General features: G+C 43.8%; 1 protein-coding gene across 6 annotated transcripts in view; it reads left to right on the plus strand.

The window, feature by feature from the left end:
* The first annotated feature begins 8885 nt into the window (after positions 1 to 8885).
* Positions 8886 to 18625, plus strand: part of itgb4 (integrin, beta 4) — a 30557-nt gene continuing 20817 nt past the window's right edge. The window contains exons 1-12 of one of the 6 annotated variants that reach the window (XM_053680530.1): positions 8904 to 9211; positions 9944 to 10016; positions 11652 to 11731; positions 12060 to 12142; positions 12868 to 12963; positions 14845 to 15049; positions 15192 to 15288; positions 15538 to 15709; positions 15989 to 16252; positions 17269 to 17358; positions 17732 to 17854; positions 17968 to 18135. In XM_053680530.1, the coding sequence (XP_053536505.1) occupies positions 11659 to 11731; positions 12060 to 12142; positions 12868 to 12963; positions 14845 to 15049; positions 15192 to 15288; positions 15538 to 15709; positions 15989 to 16252; positions 17269 to 17358; positions 17732 to 17854; positions 17968 to 18135 (1371 nt within the window). In that variant the 5' untranslated portion in view covers positions 8904 to 9211; positions 9944 to 10016; positions 11652 to 11658. Of the gene's footprint in view, positions 9212 to 9943; positions 10017 to 11651; positions 11732 to 12059; positions 12143 to 12867; positions 12964 to 14844; positions 15050 to 15191; positions 15289 to 15537; positions 15710 to 15988; positions 16253 to 17268; positions 17359 to 17731; positions 17855 to 17967; positions 18136 to 18625 lie in introns of all 6 variants that reach the window. The other 5 variants (XM_053680534.1, XM_053680531.1, XM_053680533.1 and 2 more) reach the window with 5 other exon arrangements.

Below are 18625 nucleotides of genomic sequence, written 5' to 3' on the forward strand. Positions count from 1 at the left end.
TCTCTGCAGTGTTTGTGATGTTTTTCTGCTTTTAGTTTATATTTTTATTACCGATAATGTGGTGCAGCAGAAACTGTGTTTCTGTATTATAATAATAATAATAATAATAATAATAATAATAATAATAATAACATACATCAAAAAAACAATGCATGTCTATCAATTTAAGAAGTGAAAGATATATATATATAATTAAATATAAGACACTACAAAATATAGTACAAAAATTTAAATAAAATAAATATATTAAATATCATTTTTATACAGTAATAATAACACAAAAAGAACAAAACTGTCTATTTTAAAAAATAATAGCAATAAAATGATAAAAGTATAAACAAAAGAAAAATATCAATTATAATATAAGACTATAAATCTTTGCTAAATGGATAAAATTGTACTAATTAGTCATTTAAGAAAGTTAAAGTGTCTCAGTATTTGGTGTTTGATTGAAATTCATGGATACAGACGCAAAACAATCCGGAAAGTGCTGAAGATTGCGAGTGTGTATGAGTAAATCCTCTCAGCCAATCAGAGTGCAGGGGGCGTGTCTTCAGAACTCAAGTTAAAAACTTTACACACATAAATAGAGAGTAAATACATGCTAAAGTGTGTGTGTGTGTGTGTGTATGCGCTACTGAGCAGCTCTGTTTCTGTATCAGTGTGTGTGATCTGTTCTGAATCAGTTTAACACACACACACACACACACACACACACACACACACACACACAGAGGAATCTTCCTGTGTGTTCAGCAGCTGGTCCTCGTTTCACACCTCTGTGCTTTTTCACTTGAGCGTGTGTTTTTTTTGGACGAAGAGATTCACTTTAAACACAAAAAAGGAAAAAATTGGGTCTGAGAGTTTTTTTTATCTCAAAAAACAGAATTTTTTTTACAGATATTAAAACTGCAGCAGAAAGAATTACTGACGTCCAAATAAAAACGTGTCATCAATTACTCTTTAATTACAAATAATTTAACACTAATTACTTCATCAAAAGTGTGCGGGCTAGATCGTTAGCAGACAAGGAAGGTGTGGTCTGGGGTGGGTGTGGTCTGAAGTAGGTGTGGCCTGAAGCACTACTTTATTACGGGGAAGACTCTCTCTCTCTCTCTCTCTCTCTCTCTCTCTCTCTCTCTCTCTCACACACACACACACACACACACACAAAAGCAACTTTTCTAATTATTATAGCCTTCCTTATAATTGGTTAATTGACATACATCTGCAGTGCATTATGGGTAATATTCACCATATGAACACAGTGACTTGTTATAACGGTCCGTGTGTCAGCTGGGGGCGGAGCCTCAAATATTCTCTGTAATTGTAGTGCGAATGTTACATTTGTGGTGTTTAACTTTCCGTGTCGAGTAAAAATCATGTTTCATTTCTAAACTTGTATTTTTAAGACTTCATTTTAAATAAATGACTTAAAATTTGATGTTTTGGAACATAAATACACCAAATAAGATAAATATATATATAAAATGTTAAAAACTACTGACTTATTTACTTACTTGTTTATTGACATATTTTTATGAAGTGTATTTATTTATTTATTTATTCATTCATTCATTCATTCATTCATTTATTTATTTATTCATATTTTGCACCTTTGTCTCATTCTGTGTGTGCATGGGGGTTTTTTTGGTAATAAAACAGAATGTCTTAAGGAACTCTGTATAAACCCTGACGTGAACTTAGTGAGAAATAAAATAAGTGTTTCAGAGAGATATGATATGTATAAATATCAAGAAAAAAGTTTGTGAACCTTTTGGAATTTCATGGTTTTCTGAATAAATTTGTCATGAAATGTGATCTGATCTTCATCTAAGTCAGGGGTACGGACAAATATAATGTGTCTAACATAATAACACAAAATAAATTCTGATCCCTCCTGTCTTTATTGAACACACTCATTCAACATTCAAAATGGCAGTGGAAAAAGTAAGTGAACCCTAAGAATTAATAACTGGTTGACCCCCCCGGCAGCAATCACCTCAACCAGGCGCTTCCTGTAGCTGTGGATCAGACCTGCACGTCGTTCAGGAGGAGTTTTATCCCGTTCTTCCTGCAGAACTGCTTTAGCTCGGTCGTATCCTTCGGACGTCTCATGTGTACGGCTCTCTTCATGTCATTCCATAGCATCTCTGTTGGGTTGAGGTCTGGGCTCTGACTCCGCCCCTCCGAAAGCTGGATTTTGTTTTTCTGAAGCCGTTCTGTTGTGGACTCGCTCCGGTGTTTTGGGTCGTTGTCCCGCTGCATCACCCAACTTCTACACAGTTTCAGCTGACGCACAGACACTCTCACATTATCCTGAAGAATTGTCTGATATACTCGGGAGTTCATCTCCCCTCAGTGACCGCACGCTGGCCGGGCCCTGATGCAGCAGAGCAGGCCCAAATCATGACGTTTCCTCCACCGTACTCTACGGTTGGGACGATGTTTTCATGATGATACGCCGTGTCCTTTCTACGCCAGATGTAGTGCTGTGTGGTTTTTACAAATAGTTCAATCTTAGTTTCATCAGTCCACAAAACATTTTGCCCATACCGCTGTGGAGTGTCAGTGTGCTCTGTGCAAACTTCAGGCGTGCAGCAAGGTTCTTGTCAGTAACCACTTCGTGGTGTCCTGCCGTAGATACCCTGCTTGTTCAGTGTTTTACGTATTGTAGACTCATGAACAGAGATGTTCCAGTTCCAACGATACTTCAAATCTTCGGCTGTCATTCCGGGTTGTTTCTTTACCTCATTGATGAGTCTTCATTGTGCTCTTGGTGTCATTTTGACTGGGCGCCCACTTCTTGGTGGAGTAGCAACAGTCCCAAAGTGTCTCCATTTGTAGAATGTTTGCCTGACTGCAGACTGGTGAAGTTCTAAAGTCTTTGAAATCACTTTGTGACCCTTGCCAGCTTTATGTGAATCAACAATTCTTGATCGCAGATCCTCTGAAAGCTCTTTTTGGCGAGGCACGGCTCACATAAGCGTGCGCTTCTTGTGCGGAGCAAACTCCAAACGTTTGAGGGGTTTTTATCAGTGAAAGTAGCCGTAGTCCACACCTCCAAACTCATTTTCTTAACCAGACTGCAGGTGTGCAGAAACCTGACTCCAATTAGTTTTTTTGAGGTCATTAACTCAAGGGTTCACATACTTTTTCCACAAGCACTATGAGGTTTTTTTGGTTGTTCTCAATAAAGACATGAGAGATCAGAATTGTTTTTTGTGTTATTATTTTAGACACATTATATTTGTCCGTACCCCTGACTTAGATGACTTAGATCACATTTTATGACAAATTTATTCAGAAAACCATGAAATTCCAAAAGGTTCACAAACTTTTTCTTGCCACTGTATAAAGTGCGCGTTGTGAAGCTGAAGCTGAAGTTGAAGTGGTCACTTGTGAGAGTCACAGTGTGTGGAACGTCCCATTGAAATGCTAATGTGGTCATAAAGAGAGTGTGAGTATGAAAGAGGAATGCGGCGGGGCCTCGTGTGGAGCTCAGATTCCTGACGGAGGTGAAATCTTCACTAACGGCACTCTGGAGAATAAAACACACAATTATACAAAACTACAGGTGTAAAACAGCCGAAGTGGAGGTTTAAAGTCACACTGAGCGCCGCTTCCTGGATATTTTACTGTTCAGAAGTAAGTGCCTAAAGTTTTGTGTTAATGTTGAAAGGTTCCTGCTGTCTGTCGGTAGATTTAGAAATCTGGAACTGATGTAGAAGAAGTTTTGTGTAACAGCAGCTCCGCAGTGGTGCAGGTTCATATCACTGCACTCGCTCTCGTACCGAGCGTTTATACGGGATTAATGCTGTGGTGTGAGAGGAATAAAACACTCAGGGACGTGCAGTTACAGGAGAATAATCTGCATCACCACACTGACCCTCTTCACTGTTCACTCTTCACTCTTCACTGTTCACTGTTCACTCTTCACTCTTCACTGTTCACTGTTCACTCTTCACTCTTCACTCTTCACTCTTCACTGTTCACGATTCACTGTTCACTCTTCACTCTTCACTCTTCACTGTTCACGATTCACTGTTCACTCTTCACTCTTCACTCTTCACGATTCACTGTTCACTATTCACTATTCACTATTCAGTTCACTCTTCACTGTTCACTCTTCACTCTTCACTCTTCACTGTTCACTCTTCACTGTTCCGAGTCTCTCGCTACTGACGCTCAATAAAACTCCAACTCACTGTATTTTTAGATGTTTTTGGAATGTGAAGGAAAACAGTAATAGAAAGTTTCCCACTTGAGGCAGATGTAGTTCACATGCCTGTGTGTGTGTGTGTGTGTGTTTGTGTTGGTCTCTCTCTCTCTCTCTCTCTCTCTCTCTTTGACTCACACAGACACACCCAGACTCTTATTCACTCGTGGTTCATTGTGTGTTCGTTGCTGCTCGCTCTCCACTCAGGAACACTCAGTTCCTCTGATTTCAGGTTGCTGTGGTTACTGTGTGTGTGTGTGTGTGTGTGTGTGTATATGAGTGGTACATCATGACTTGGAGCGAGGGCTACACCTGGACCTCAGGTGTGATTCCTCTCAGTTGAATCAGATTTTTCTGTGCGCGCGCGCGCACGCGCGTGTGTGTGTGTGTGTGTGTGTGTGTGTGTGATGTGCTAAATAAAAAAACAAGCGTAAAGTGAGTTGTGTTTATTATTCATCACTGCATTCTGTTGTTCATTAATTATTCGTTCCTGAACGTTTGCCGTTAACGTTAAAGTTCAGACGGTTTTGTGGTTTTATTTGAAGTACTTTACAGGTGTAAGAACAAATCTACACAGTACACGTGTGTTAATAACGCGTTAATGATGCCCAAGTAAAGTATAAATATCTTAAAAATAATACTTAAGTAGGGTAATGAAGCGCAGTTCCTCCTGCGTGAACATGAACATCTGCACTGTGATTTATTTACCTTCCCTCATCCTCAGTAACGGCCTGGTCAGGGTCATGCTGCTTTAAATTAGGATACTCGTTTGTTTATATTTTGGGAAACAAAACTATATAAATGTATCAGATCACATGATGGACAGGTACAAACACAAACCACTGCAGAAGAAACGTTCCCTCACACATCTCTAAGCGAGAGTGGTTCTGAACTGGAGCGATGTAGCTGAGGATGAGGAACTGTCTGAGCCAGAATTTACCCCCTGTGCTCACGTTTCTACTGCTGTGGTGTTTACGTTGTTTCTGCTAGAAGAGCGGTTGGGCTTCACTTGCACACTTAGGATTTAAATCCACAGACAGATTGTAAGAAAGTTCTGGAAATTGTAAGCTCCATGAGGATGACCTGTTTATTATTCTCAGATGGTAACACCGTGTCCAGTTTCGGGGACATTGCTTCTCATTTCTTGGGAGTCTATGCTACCTACTGAGGTAACTTATAGCTCCGTATCTTGTGTGGTGGTCTCAACAGTCTCTTGAACTTGGTCGTATATGGTTTGGAACATAAGTTTAATTTGGTTGAAATCTGCTTTCCAAAGCTGTTGCCTCTGAGCTGCTTCACATCTTTATCCAGACCTATTGCTCCAAGGCTTGCACCGATCTAGAGACCTTGCTGCCACATCCCAGCTGCCTTGTTGACTTGCATTTCCTCAACAGCTTCATGTAGTCCATCTAGAACCACATGGATGACCTTCTGGTGCCTTGTCCAGCTGTACCTCTTCTGCCTGTTTTGCCTCTCCCTGTCTTCTTCTTGAGGCTAGATTGGGCACCCTCCAGGTCAACGTACTCATGGTACTGGAGCACCTCCCTGTTATGGATGTTGCTGATGGGGAGTTTCAGATGTGTCTATCATGTATCCCAATGTTGCTCAGGCATCAAGGCAATTTTGATGTTCCTCTTGAGATCTTCCACTGGGGAGAACAGGAACTCATATTTCAGGAGGGGCCACAGCATGCAGAAACTTGTCTTGGCCCCATGGTAGTGAACAAGACTTCCACCTACTGGCCTGTTGTACATATATATTTAGTGGTAAAACAACCAGGTTCCAGGTGATGGGTGGAATTGGATTGCTATGATCAATCATTGATAAAAACTTAACAGCCTCCTCTCTTTGGCAAAAGGGATACCAGGTTATCATCTCCTTTCAGATCTGTCTAGATCTACCTGCTTCCTGGGAGGTACCCAGTGATGACCCCAGTCTGATGACCCACGACCCCCTCTGCAGATCCTGAGGAGATTCTTGGACTAAAGCTGTTGTAGTCGATTATATAGACTGTAGACATCCTTGGGACATAGTGCTGATCCAGGGCCACCTCAAGAAATGTGTAGGATGTGGACCCATCAGGTCCATAAGGTACAGAAACAGCACAACTAGGTCTGCCTTGGATGACCACAAGAGTGTGGCCCAGATACCCTGAGAAGCTCTCAGATGTTTGGCAACACTGCTGATTCTGGAACTATAGGGATGGGACTGACATAACAACCCAGAATCTGGAATGTGTCCTAGAGGAGACAAGGGGAACTATTGAAGGGAAAAATTCAGTAGTATGGTTGGGATGTGGTAGCAAAACATCTGGACAAGACTGGAGCAAGCTGTAAAGAAGAATATCACATGGCCTAATCTGTGAAAAGCAGAACCTCATCACATTAGCTTTATTTTCCAGGCTGTATACAACATCCTAACAAGCTGGTGGTATGACCATGTCCAAGAGAACATCACAGGCCACCACTGAACCCTGGCAGCTGAAAGTTGGCCTCATGAAGCAGTAAGGTCTGCAAGGCCCCACCTGAAGAGCCACCAGACCAGGATGAAATGCATACAGGGGCTTCACCTGAGACAAAGGAGGAAGAAAAAAGTGCCTTCAAGTTCAATACAAGCTTCAGACCTTCTGCAGGTCAGGTGGTCCCAAGTCTGCAAGGAGATGCAGTGACTGCAGTTTGATGGAGATGCCAGTTCAGTGCTGGAACTTGACAACCATCTCCAAATTTATGAGCACCATCATCACTGGACTAGCTTCCCATTTGGTGTGTGGTTTATATGGTTCAGATCCACGGTATAGAAGATTGTAGAGAGTACAATAATGAATGAATATTCGTGAAGGTGAAAGCAGGAGAGTAACTCCAGCATGAAGGGAATCGCTGAGCACACATTTCTCACTCGCAGGTTTGTATCTTCTCCTCCACACTCGCAGGTTTGTATCTTCTCCTCCACACTCGCAGGTTTGTATCTTCTCCTTCACACTCGCAGGTTTGTATCTTCTCCTTCACACTCGCAGGTTTGTTATCTCATTTCTTAGCGTGTATGCACTATTATTGCTGAGCTTTATGTGTGGACTATTGACATTAGATAAATACAGGATGTGCGTGTACTGAGAAGGCCACCTAGGTTTGAGAAGATGCACCAATGTTCAAGGACATTGTGTGTGTGTGTGTGTGTGTGTGTGTTAGCTTGCTAAAAGACTTCCTTTCTACTCTTATCAAATAACAGCTGGATGAGTTGTAGAGACTCTTTGTTGTGAGAGTGTATAGTTGTGTATCAGACGGAGTCCGGCACTCGCTTTGCCTCGACTCGTTACTATGGTAATAAAGTTTCATCTCTTTTTGCGGTCAAAAACCTCGAGAGATTTTGTTTCTTCTGAAGAAGACTGCAGTGTTGTATTTTATTTATTTATTTATTATGGGAAAAAATCGGCTGCTTAAGAGTTCTTTGGATAAATAAATGTTCTTAGCTTTCAAAAGATGGTTCTGATTGGAGGGTTCTGATCGGAGGGTTCTGTTTGGAGGGTTCTGATTGGAGGGTTCTGTTTGGAGGGTTCTGATCGGAGGGTTCTGTTTGGAGGGTTCTGATCGGAGGGTTCTGTTTGGATGGTTCTGTTTGGAGGGTTCTGATCGGAGGGTTCTGTTTGGATGGTTCTGTTTGGAGGGTTCTGATCGGAGGGTTCTGTTTGGAGGGTTCTGTTTGGACGGTTCTGTTTGGATGGTTCTGTTTGGAGGCTTCCGATTGGATGGTTCTGTTTGGAGGGTTCTGTTTGGAGGGTTCTGATTGGAGGGTTCTGATTGGAGGGTTCTGTTTGGAGGGATCTGATCTGAAACACTCTGCTGTAAGGGTCTACATTCTTCTACCAGAGGGACAAACAAAGAGCCCTGAAGGTTTAAACATTTCTAACCATTTTGTATAAAATGTGCTGGTGCAGTGTGCAGTGTGTGTGTGTGTGTGTGTGTGTGTGTGTGTATCTGTGTGTGTGTGTGTGTGTGTGTGTGTATCTGTGTGTGTGTGTGTGTGAGTGTGTGAGTGTGTGTGTGTGTGTGTGTGTGTGTGTGTGTGTGTGTGTGTGTGTGCGCGCATAACTGTGCAGAGTGATGAGTCTTTGTAGCCTCCGGGAAAAAACTTCCACTGCCACTCCCATACAGCTCTCTGTCTCTCTCACTGTCTGTCTCTCTCTATCTGTCTCTCTGTCTATGTGTCTCTCTCTCTGTCTGTCTCTCTCTCACTCTCTGAATGTTTTTACCAGAATTATTTAATTAATATATCTGTCTTACTTTGTTTTTGCTTTATCTCTTTATTTCTCACTTTCTCTTTTTCCTTTTTTTCCTTATCTCTCTCTCTTGCAGTTAAATGCTCTAACAACACACACACGCACACACACACACACACACACACACGGGCTCATGCCGCTCCTGCATTCCTGCACACACACATAAACACACACTCACCTGCACAGACCTGAGAAAGAAGAGAGAAGGAGAGGTGGAGGGTGAATGTGTGTGTGTGTGTGTGTGTGTGTGTGTGTGTGTGTGTGTGTGTGTGTGTGTGTGTTTTGGTGGAGGAGGAGTGAAAGGAGGAACAAAAGGGGAAATGGAGGAAGGGAGTCGCCTTCAGCCCACCTGAGAGCTCTGCAATGGGAGGAGGGATTTAAAACCACACACACATACACACTCTCTCACTCTCTCTCACAGACTCTCACACGGCTGATCCGATCCTGCCATTCCACTACACACACACACACACACACACACACTGAAGATTAGAGCCGGAGTGTAACTGCAGGAGGAGAAACACAACCTGCTCCGGAAACTTCAAAGAAACTCACAACTCTGAGATCAAAGGCGCTTCACAACTTCTTCACTTTTTAAAATATTTTTTATAATTTCACTTTTTTTTGTTCCACTTTGTGGCCGTGTGTGAGGAAGGGAATTTACCTCACTGTGTGTGTACGCACTTGGACTTTGGACTAGGAGACTCAGTATTAAAGAGGTAAAATGTCTTTTACACACACACACACACACACACACACACACACACACACACACACACACACACACACACACACACACACACACTTTTTCTCTTAAACTCTAATACACACTCTAATTGTTGTTGTGTTATATTTGAGTCTCTTATTGTATTTAAAACACACTTTGAAACACAATTACACTCTAATTGTTGTGTACTGTGTATTGTGTGTGTATGTGTGTGTGTGTGTGTGTGTGTGTGTGTGTGTGTGTGTGTGTGGTTTTTCGTACCTGAACTGAAATCACCTTACACTCTCTTAATACACACCAATACCAAATATTACACCTGATACACATTCTGTCACATGTCAGATGTCACATGTCAGATGTCAGATGTGTGTGTGTGTGTGTGTGTGTGTGTATGTGTGTGTGTGTGTGTGTGTGTGTGTGTGTGTATGTGTGTGTGTGTGTCTTCCTTGTACACCATCATCAGTAATAAACTTTTTTGCTTTGAGAAAACTAGCAGCTGAACACACACACACACACACACACACACACACACACACACACACACACACACACACACACACACACACACATTTATTACAGTGCTATAGTTCCTTTGTCCCATAGTATTATATATATATATATATATTATTGTAATTGAACTGGAGCTTAAAACTGATGAATTACAGCAGCTGCACATCAAAGGTTTATAATAATTCACTCTTTCTATACTTTATCGTTTCTATAGCAACAGCTCATTATCAGTTTATCTATCAGTTACGGAAGGAGTCTCCAGTGTCAGCGCTGTGTAACAGCCAGAGGTGAAGCTGTGACTTTAAGTTTTCCACATCTTCATCCCAGATTTACACTCCTCTACTGTTTCTCACTCACACGCTGTGTTTATTATCTTATTAACATGAAGAGAGAGAATAGAGAGAGGGAATAGAGAGAGAGAATAGAGAGAGAGAATAAAGACAGAGAATAGAGAGAGAGAATAGAGAGAGGGAATAAAGACAGAGAATAGAGAGAGAGAATAGAGAGAGGGAATAGAGAGAGAGAATAGAGAGAGAGAATAAAGACAGAGAATAGAGAGAGAGAATAGAGAGAGAGAATAGAGAGAGGGAATAGAGAGAGGGAATAGAGAGAGGGAATAGAGAGAGGGAATAGAGAGAGAATAGAGAGAGGGAATAGAGAGAGAGAATAGAGAGAGAATAGAGAGAGAATAGAGAGAGGGAATAGAGAGAGGGAATAGAGAGAAGGATGGTGAGGGAACGAGTGTTCATATCTGCTATAACGTACGTTACAGCAGGAACTCACTTGTTTCAGATTAAATGTAACTATAAACAGATAAAAATTAAAACATTAAAAAATGTAATATTGTAATTGTTGGTAAACTGCTGTGGTGTAAGAGGAATAAAACATTTGGGTGTCTGCTGTTACAGGAAATTAATCAACTTCATCTCTCACTCTCTCACTCGCTCACTCTCTGTCTCTCATTCTCTCTCTCTCTCTCTCTCTCTCTCTCTCTCTCACTCACTCACTCACTCTGTTTCTCATTCTCTCTCTCACATACACTCTCTCTCTCTCTCTCTCTCTCTCTCTCTCTCTCTCACTCCCTCTCTCTCTCTCTCTCTCTCTCTCTCTCTCTCTCTCTCTCTCTCTCACTCCCTCTCTCTCTCTCTCACTCCCTCTCTCTCTCTCTCACTCCCTCTCTCTCTCTCTCTCTCTCTCTCTCTCTCTCTCTCTCTCTCTCTCTCTCTCTCTCTGCCTGTGGGGGATTTATGGGTGTTTATGTAAAGCACTCGGGGGGATTTTTGCTGTAATGATAGTAATGTAGTGTGTATTAAGAGTAAATGTATATAACACTAGTAAAATTCCAGATATCTGTACTCGTACACGTTACTCCTGACGCACAAACAGAACAAAACACACACCTTCATAATCATCCATCAGTCTTCAGACTAAAGCCTCTAAAGATCCTGCTGAGTCTCTAAACCTCTCTTCACTCAGTCCTGTGATGTGGATGGAGTGATGAATAAACGATCACACTTCTATTTATGTAGCATTTTTAACAACTGGCGTCGCACAGCTTTACACAAATCCAGGGTTATATTTCGGCTCCTAATGAGACGACATGACCAAAAAACCTTGAGAGGAACCAGGCTGAACACAGAACCCGTCCAGAACCCGTCCAGAACCCGTCCTCCTCTGAGTGACACAGAGTCAGCATAAAATATATCCTCCTCCGTTTACCACCTTACTGACACGTGTTTCTGATCTGGAGCGCTGAGACACAACATCTGCTCACGGAACTTCAGGAATTCTGACAGATCCATAAAATACACGCACGTACACACGCACACACACACACACACACACACAGGGGAGCCGCTAGGATCTTCAGAGAGAGCAATTTTTTAAAAGAGACAATGTGTGTAATTTGTGTGTGTGTGCAGGTCAGAGATGGGAAGATGGGCGTGGCACCTCAGTGTGGTATTTCTCTCTCTCACCCTGATTGGTCATCATGTCATCAGTGGTGAGGAAACTATCTTTTTACATTATTATTATTATTATTATTATTATTATTATTATTATTATTATTCACTCATTAAAGGGGAAGAAAATTAAAATGATACATTAGAAAAACAATTCAACTGTTATAGTTAGAATTCATGATGTAATATACACGGTGATTAGTCGTCTATTTAAGACATTGTACAGAACGCTTGTCATTGGAGTTCTTTAGAGATTTAAAATGTATAAATCCGTGTAAATAAATGAAGAAGCTCTGGATCATGAGTCACATGACCGAGTCTCTGATTAAAGGGGTATTTTATCTGTTTCTTGTCTGATTTATTTCACAGCCAATCGCTGTGCAGCGAGTAAAGCCACCAGCTGTTCTGTGTGTCTGCAGACTGGATTCGGCTGCGCATACTGTCGTGATGAGGTGAGTGCACCTGCCTCAACATCTGCCCCAACATCTGCCCTAACACCTGCCCCAACATCTTCCCTAACATCTACACCAACATCTGCTCCAACATCCTCCCTAACACAACACCTGCCTCAACATCTGCCCCAACATCTTCCCTAACATCTACACCAACATCTGCTCCAACATCCTCTCTAACACATCTGCCCGAGCACCTGCCCCAAAATCCTCCCTAACACAACATCTGCCCCAACATCTGCTCCAAAACCAAGCCCCTCTCTAACACACGTGCCCCAACACCCTCCCCTAACACATCTGCCCCAACACCTGCCCCAACCCAACACCCTCCCTAGCACAACAGCTGACCCAACACACCAGCTGTAATGTAATATCTAACGGAAGTGTTTAATATTCATGTTTATATTCACATGTAGATATCAGAATTATGCTGCTGATGTAAATGTGTAATAGTGATGATGAATGTGCAGTAGCCGTGGTGGCGTATGGGTTCAGACTCTGGGTTTGATGATCAGAAGGTCAGGGGTTCAGGTCCCCAGTGCCACCAAGCTGCTGCTACTGGTCCCTTAACCCTCTCTGCTCTGTATCATGGCTGACCTTTGACCTCTGACCCCAACTTCTCAATAAGCTGTGATATATGAAGAGATGTGTATCACTGTGCTGTAATGTCTACATGACAAAAAGATTCCTTCTAAATCTGTAAATGTGTTTCTGGTGTTCTTCAGGTCTTTGGGTTTGATCGCTGTGACCTGCTGGAGAACCTGAAATCTCACAGCTGTGCTCTGATCGTATCGGTGAAGAGCTCCATGAAAATGTTGAAGGTGAACAATCACACCATTACACACACACACACACACACACACACACACACACACACACACACATGATATCACACACATGGTATAACACACACACACACACACACACACACACACACACACACGGTATCACACACACACATGGTATCACACACACACACGATATCACACACACAGTATTTTACACACACACACACACATGGTATCACACACATGGTATAACACACACACACACACACACACACACACGGTATCACACACACACATAGTATCACACACACACACACGGTATCACACACACAGTAGTATTATACACACACACACACACATACACACGGTATCACACACACAGTATTATACACACACACACACACACACACACACACACACGGTATCACACACACACAGTATTTTACACACACACACACACACGGTATCACACACACAGTATTATACACACACACACACACACACACACACACACACGGTATCACACACACACAGTATTTTACACACACACACACACACGGTATCACACACACAGTATTATACACACATGGTATCACACACACACAGTATTTTACACACACACACACACACACACACACACATACACACGGTATCACACACACAGTATTATACACACACACACACACACACACACACACACGGTATCACACACACAGTATTATACACACACACACACACACACACACACACACGGTATCACACACACACAGTATTTTACACACACACACACACACACACACACGGTATCACACACACAGTATTATACACACACAGTATCACACACACACAGTATTTTACACACACACACACACACACACACACACACACACACACACGGTATCACACACACACAGTATTACACATGAACACACACACACTGTTGCTCTGAGACTCTTTTTCACTATTATAAACCAGGAAGCTCAGTTTATTCAGAATTCTCTTTTTCTCTGCTCGTGTCCTCTCTTTCTCCATGCATTGTTCTCGTGTTCTCCTCACGTCCTCTCTCTCTCTCTCTCTCTCTCTCTCTCTCTCACGTCCTCTCTCTCTCTCTCTCTCTCTCTCTCTCTCTCTCACGTCCTCTCTCTCTCTCTCTCTCTCTCTCTCTCTCTCTCTCCCTCTCTCTCTCTCTCTCTCTCTCTCTCTCTCTCTCTCTCACTGTCTCTCTCTCTCTCTCTCTCTCTCTCTCTCTCTCTCTCTCTCACGTCCTCTCTCTCTCTCTCTCTCTCTCTCTCTCTCACGTCCTCTCTCTCTCTCTCTCTCTCTCTCTCACGTCCTCTCTCTCTCTCTCTCTCTCTCTCTCTCTCACGTCCTCTCTCTCTCTCTCTCTCTCTCTCTCTCTCACGTCCTCTCTCTCTCTCTCTCTCTCTCTCTCTCTCTCTCTCACGTCCTCTCTCTCTCTCTCTCTCTCTCACGTCCTCTCTCTCTCTCTCTCTCTCTCTCTCTCTCTCTCTCTCTCACGTCCTCTCTCTCTCTCTCTCTCTCTCTCGCTCTCTCTCTCTCTCACGTATTCTCTCTCTCTCTCTCTCTCTCTCTCTCTCACGTCCTCTCTCTCTCTCTCTCTCTCTCTCTCTCTCTCACGTCCTCTCTCTCTCTCTCTCTCTCTCTCTCTCTCACGTCCTCTCTCTCTCTCTCTCTCTCTCTCTCTCTCTCTCTCTCTCACGTCCTCTCTCTCTCTCTCTCTCTCTCTCTCTCTCTCTCTCTCTCTCACGTCCTCTCTCTCTCTCTCTCTCTCTCTCTCTCTCTCTCTCTCTCTCTCTCACGTCCTCTCTCTCTCTCTCTCTCTCTCTCTCTCTCACGTCCTCTCTCTCTCTCTCTCTCTCTCTCTCTCTCTCTCTCTCTCTCTCTCTCTAACAGAAAATTGCGATTGATAAGAACCTGAAACACTCCCAAGTGGCTCCTCAGGAGATGACTATGACTCTGTTACCTGGTGAGGAGCGAGTGGTGGAGATGGAGGTGTTCGAGCCATCGCGCGGTCCGCTCGACCTCTACATCCTCATGGACTTCTCCAACTCCATGTCTGATGATCTGGACAACCTCAAGAAGATGGGGGACAGCCTCGGTAGTTAACAAACAAACAACAACAACAACAACAACAACTTTAATAATAATAGAAAATTGATCATCTGTGGCAAAATTATCTGTGTCTGTGTCTGTGTGTGTGCGTGTGCGTGTGCGTGTGTGTGTGTGTGTGTGTGTTTCAGCTACGTTGGTTGGGACTCTCTCTGATGATTACACAATTGGATTCGGCAAATTTGTTGATAAAGTCACTGAACCGCAGACAGACATGAGACCATCAAAGTAGGAGTGATACCTGTCTGCCTGTCTGTCTGTCTGCCTGTCTGTCTGTCTGTGTGTCTGTCTATCTGTCTGTCTGTGTGTCTGTCCGTCCATCTGATTGTCTCTATCAGTCTGACTTGCTTTCCATTAGTTCATCTATTTAATTGTCTGTCTGTCTAACTTTCCTTTTCTCCCACCCTTCTATCCATGTTTGTCTGTCTGTCTCTCTGTCTGTCCATCTGTCTGTCTGTCCTCCTGTCTGTCTGTCAGGTTGAAGGAGCCGTGGACGAACAGTGACCCTCCGTTCTCCTTCCAGCACGTCATCACTCTCACCAGTAACCTCAACACCTTCAAAGAGATCCTGCAGAAGGAGAGAATATCTGGCAACCTGGACGCACCTGAGGGGGGATTCGACGCCATCCTGCAGGCAGCCGTGTGTCAGGTAGCCAATCAGCTCACACAATGATCACATGATGCCTCTCAACCACGTGCATTATGGGTAATCTGGAGCAGCTGGGGTAAACTGCTGCAATGCATTGTGGATTACGGTATTCTACACAGTGCTAGTGGAGATGATGAATCTATGTAGTGCACGCTGTCACCACAGACCTGCATTCTGATTGGCCGAGAGAGACAGTCTGTCACGCACCTTTCTCTGAAAAAGAAAACCTGCCTTTATTTTTCTATTTGTTTGAGTTTTTATCCCTTTCTGTGTGCTCAGTCTCAGATCGGGTGGAGGCAGCACAGCACCCATCTCCTCGTCTTCTCCACCGAGTCGGCGTTTCATTACGAAGCGGACGGCATAAACGTGTTGGCGGGAATTTTGCCACGGAACGACGAGGCGTGTCACCTGGACAATAAGGGTCTGTACACGCACGCCACGCAGCAGGATTACCCATCAGTCCCCACTCTGGTGCGGCTGCTCGTCCAGAACAACATCATCCCCATCTTCGCCATCACCAACCACTCGCTCTCCTACTACGAGGTCAGTGTGTGAGGGAAACATCTCCTGGTCTCCTTCAACGGCCAGGACGGGTTTACTGCAGCTACACGCTTCCAATCCCTGTTACTCTAGATTAGTCTCATCTTACCTTCATATCAGCCTCTCTCTCTCTCCCCCGTTCTCTCTCTTCCTCTCTCTTCCTCTCTCTCTCTAACTCTCTCTCTCTCTCTCTCTAACTCTCTCTCTCTCTCTCCCCCCGTTCTCTCTCTTCCTCTCTCTCTCTCTCTCTCTAACTCTCTCTCTCTCTCTCCCCCCGTTCTCTCTCTTCCTCTCTCTCTCTCTCTCTCTAACTCTCTCTCTCTCTCTCTCTCCCCCCGTTCTCTCTCTTCCTCTCTCTCTCTCTCTCTCTAACTCTCTCTCTTCCTCTCCCCCGTTCTCTCTCTTCCTCTCTCTCTCTCTCTCTCTAACTCTCTCTCTCTCTCTCCCCCCGTTCTCTCTCTTCCTCTCTCTCTCTCTCTCTCTAACTCTCTCTCTCTCTCTCCCCCCGTTCTCTCTCTTCCTCTCTCTCTCTCTCTCTCTAACTCTCTCTCTCTCTCTCCCCCCGTTCTCTCTCTTCCTCTCTCTCTCTCTCTCTCTAACTCTCTCTCTCTCTCCCCGTTCTCTCTCTTCCTCTCTCTCTCTCTAACTCTCTCTCTCTTTCTCTCTCTCCCCCTCCCTCTCTCTAACTCTCTCTCTTCCTCTCTCTCTCTCTCTCTCCCCCCGTTCTCTCTCTTCCTCTCTCTCCCCCTCCCTCTCTCTAACTCTCTCTCTTCCTCTCTCTCTCTCTCCCCCCGTTCTCTCTCTTCCTCTCTCTCTCTCTCTCCCTCTCTCTAACTCTCTCTCTTCCTCTCTCTCTCTCCCTCTCTCTAACTCTCTCTCTTCCTCTCTCCCCCCTCCCTCTGTCTCTGTGAGTTACAGTGTAGCACTAGGTTTATGAACAGGTCTCGGTTGATTGAACAGGTCTGGGGGTATTTTAAGGACGTGTTGATGTATCTGTGTGCTTTTGTGGTGTAATGTAGAAACTGGTTCCGTATTTCCCCATCGCGGAGCTCGGAGTGCTGACAGACGATTCGTCCAACATCCTCAACATCATCAAGATCGCCTTCGATGTGAGTCGCACACTCCAGCAGTGTTTCTGAGATTCTCACACTCTAATATTACTGTGTCTCTGCCTGTCTTTCTGTCTTTCTGTCTTTCTGTCTATATGCCTGTCTGTCTGTCTCTCTCAGAGATTTGTAGTGATCTCTGTCTGGAAACTGGAAGCGTATTATACTGTTCTATAACTAGTCGTGTGTGTGTGTGTGTTGTCTGTGTGTGTGTTTGTGTGTGTTGTGTATGTGTGTGTACGTGTTGTGTGTGTGTGTTGTGTGTGTTTGTGTGTGTTTTGTTGTGTGTGTGTGTTGTGTGTGTGTGTGTGTGTGCGTGTTGTGTGTGTGTGTGTGTGTGTGTGTGTGTGTGTGTGTGTGTGTGTGTTCTTCATAGAATATCCGTTCGAAGATCAGCATCCAGGCTGAGAATAAACCCAGAGCGATCGGTGCTCAGATGCTCTCAGCGGCCGGAGTCGCGTCAGATTACGGAAACTTCTCCATCCAGCCGGGAGAAATTGTGAGTCTGGTCTATAGACACGCCTCCAGTCTGCTGTTTCTACTCCTCATCGCAAAGCTTTATACACTCCAGTTTAGCATCGTCTCTTCACCCTTTGTTTTTTTATCTTTCAGGGTAAATTTAAACTGCTTCTGAACGCTAAGACGAGTGTGAATGATAAACCCGTGTGCAACCTGAACACCAACGAACGCACGGGGACGATCAGGGTCAAACCCACCACGTTTAGCTCCGCCCTCGAGATACAAACCTCCGTCCTCTGTGAAACCTGCGAGTGTGAAAATGTGAGAGTGATATGGGCGTGTCCCAAACCACACACCCATTACACTATATAGTCCACATAAACTTCAATTCAATTCAGTTCAGTTTTATTTGTATAGCGCTTTTTACAATAGACGTTGTCTCAAAGCAGCTTTACAGAAATATCAACATGGTATACAGATATTAAAGGTGCGAATTTATCCCAACTGAGCAAGCCACTGAGTGGAGACGGTGGCGAGGAAAAACTCCCTAAGATGTTTTAAGAGGAAGAAACCTTGAGAGGAACCCGACTCAGAAGGAACCCGTCCTCATCTGGGTAACAACAGATAGTGTGAAAAAGTTCATTATGGATTTATATGAAGTCTGTATGGCGTTAGGAGCAGCCGTAGTCCCAGCAGTCTGGAATTAGAGAAGATTTGAGCTCCATCCAGAGGCAGAAAGGATCTGGATCTCTAGTATCTCCATAAATTCGTGTGGGGCTCGGCGAAAGGAGAGAGGGAGAAAAAAGATAAT

This window comes from Ictalurus punctatus, chromosome 5 (assembly GCF_001660625.3).
Source record: "Ictalurus punctatus breed USDA103 chromosome 5, Coco_2.0, whole genome shotgun sequence".
In the NCBI taxonomy this organism is placed as follows: domain Eukaryota; kingdom Metazoa; phylum Chordata; class Actinopteri; order Siluriformes; family Ictaluridae; genus Ictalurus; species Ictalurus punctatus.